This window comes from Nicotiana tabacum, chromosome 11 (assembly GCF_000715075.1).
Source record: "Nicotiana tabacum cultivar K326 chromosome 11, ASM71507v2, whole genome shotgun sequence".
NCBI classification, from domain to species: domain Eukaryota; kingdom Viridiplantae; phylum Streptophyta; class Magnoliopsida; order Solanales; family Solanaceae; genus Nicotiana; species Nicotiana tabacum.
The window spans coordinates 172706556-172708387 of NC_134090.1; the positions used below are offsets into that span (position 1 = coordinate 172706556).

The 1832-nt window shown below is 34.6% G+C and overlaps 1 protein-coding gene across 1 annotated transcript; it reads left to right on the forward strand.

The window, feature by feature from the left end:
- The first annotated feature begins 590 nt into the window (after window positions 1-590).
- On the forward strand, window positions 591-1591 carry LOC142166133 (uncharacterized). The gene is made up of 3 exons (XM_075224558.1): window positions 591-833; window positions 1010-1186; window positions 1241-1591. Exons 1-3 carry the CDS (start codon window positions 591-593, stop codon window positions 1589-1591), a joined length of 771 nt encoding a protein of 256 aa, XP_075080659.1.
- Window positions 1592-1832: the final 241 nt, after the last annotated feature.

The window sequence follows — 1832 nt, forward strand, 5'->3', positions numbered from 1 at the left end:
GCTTGGCCAAATTGGCCCAACTGAATTTTCCTCTTCTTATTCTTCATTTTTTGTTTTCTTTTCTTTTATTTTCTTCCTAAATTATTTTCTAAAATTATAAACCAAGTTAACTTATTTAAAATACTAATTATCTTCTAATAACATTTATCACATATAATTAAATGCCAACACAATTCAACATTAAATGCTAAAAACAAAAAATGCAAAGTACATTATTTTTTATGATTTTTTCATTTTGTAAAACAATCTTGATTGTTTAATTAATTCCTAAATTGTAAAATTAAATCCTAAATGCATATGCAACACATATTTTTGTATTTTTTCTTAATTAAAGCAGAAATAAACATGCACAGATAAAAATACAAATAAATCACAAACAACACAACACCATTTTATTTTTTGAATTTTTTGGGAGTAGTTCTCATAGGGTACAAATCACGTGCTCACAAGTATAATAAGATAGAGGCATATGCTAATGAATTGAGGCTGAGTAATCCAGGGAGTGATGTAATAGTTACCTTATCAAAGGATGCACTTGCTGAAGGAAAAAGAAGATTTTCTAGGATGTATATCTATTTTCATGCTCTAAAATGGGATTTAAGAGTGGGTTGAGGCCCTTTATTGGCTTGGATGGAACCTTCTTGAAAGGAAAGGCCAAAGGTCAGCTTTTAGTTGTTGTTGCTCATGATTCAATGAATCATTTTTATCCTATTGTTTGGGCTGTTGTGGATAAAGAAACAAAGGTCACCTGGACCTGGTTCTTGACATTGTTGAACAATTCATTAGACCTCAAGCTAGGGGAAGGATACACATTCATGTCAGATATGCAGAAAGTAATTATTCTATTTTACTTCAATGTTATTCTTTTAAAATTATTGACTATTTCCTTTTTATTTTTAGATGTTTAATTTTCTACATCTTATATATGTAGGGCTTGATTGAGACAGTTTAGGCAGTAGTTCCTGATGTACACCACAGATACTGTGTGAGGCACATAGAGGTTAAATAGTGTAGAAGATGGGGTGCTGGAGATTTGAAGAAAAAGTACTTGTGGTGGTGTGCATGGAGTAGCTGTGAAGAAGACTTCAAGGATCATTTGAAAAACTTGGGAGAAATTGATGAAGAAGTTGCTGAAGACTTGTTGAGGTATCCTCCACAATCATGGTGTAGAGCATACTTTGACACAGTATACAAGAACCAACAAGTGGACAATAACCTAACAAAATCCTTCAACTCATAGATACTAGATGCTAGGCATAAGCCAATTATCAGAATGCTTGAAGACATAAGAGTTAAGGTGACGAATATGTTGAGAGAGCATGAAGGTGAAGTGATGACTTGGACTGAAAATGTAAGTCCTCCTACCATGCAGTTATATTATCAATTCTTGAATAGTGCACAAAAATGTACTGTTGATTCTAATGGAAAAGATGGTTATGAGGTGAATGAAGGAACTACTGAAAAGCATAGAGTGAAAATCAACATGAAAAAATGCACTTGCAGAACATGGGACCTCACTGGGATCCCATGTCCTCGTGCAATCAGAGCATTACTATACAAAAAAGTGAATCTTGTGTCTGAGATTCATTGATGGTTCACCAAGGAGGCTTATCTCTCCACTTATGCACATAAGTTAGAACAAATTAGAGGAGAGGCGTTCTAGAATATAGAGCCAACTCATGCAATGGATCCCCTCTGCTAGTGAATATGGCTGGTAGGCCTAAAGTGAAGAGGACTAGAGAAAAAAATAAGACAATAAATAGGCAAGGGGAGTGGTCCCAATCCAGAAAAGGCAGGGTGATGACTTGTTCCACATGTGGAAAGCCTGGGCA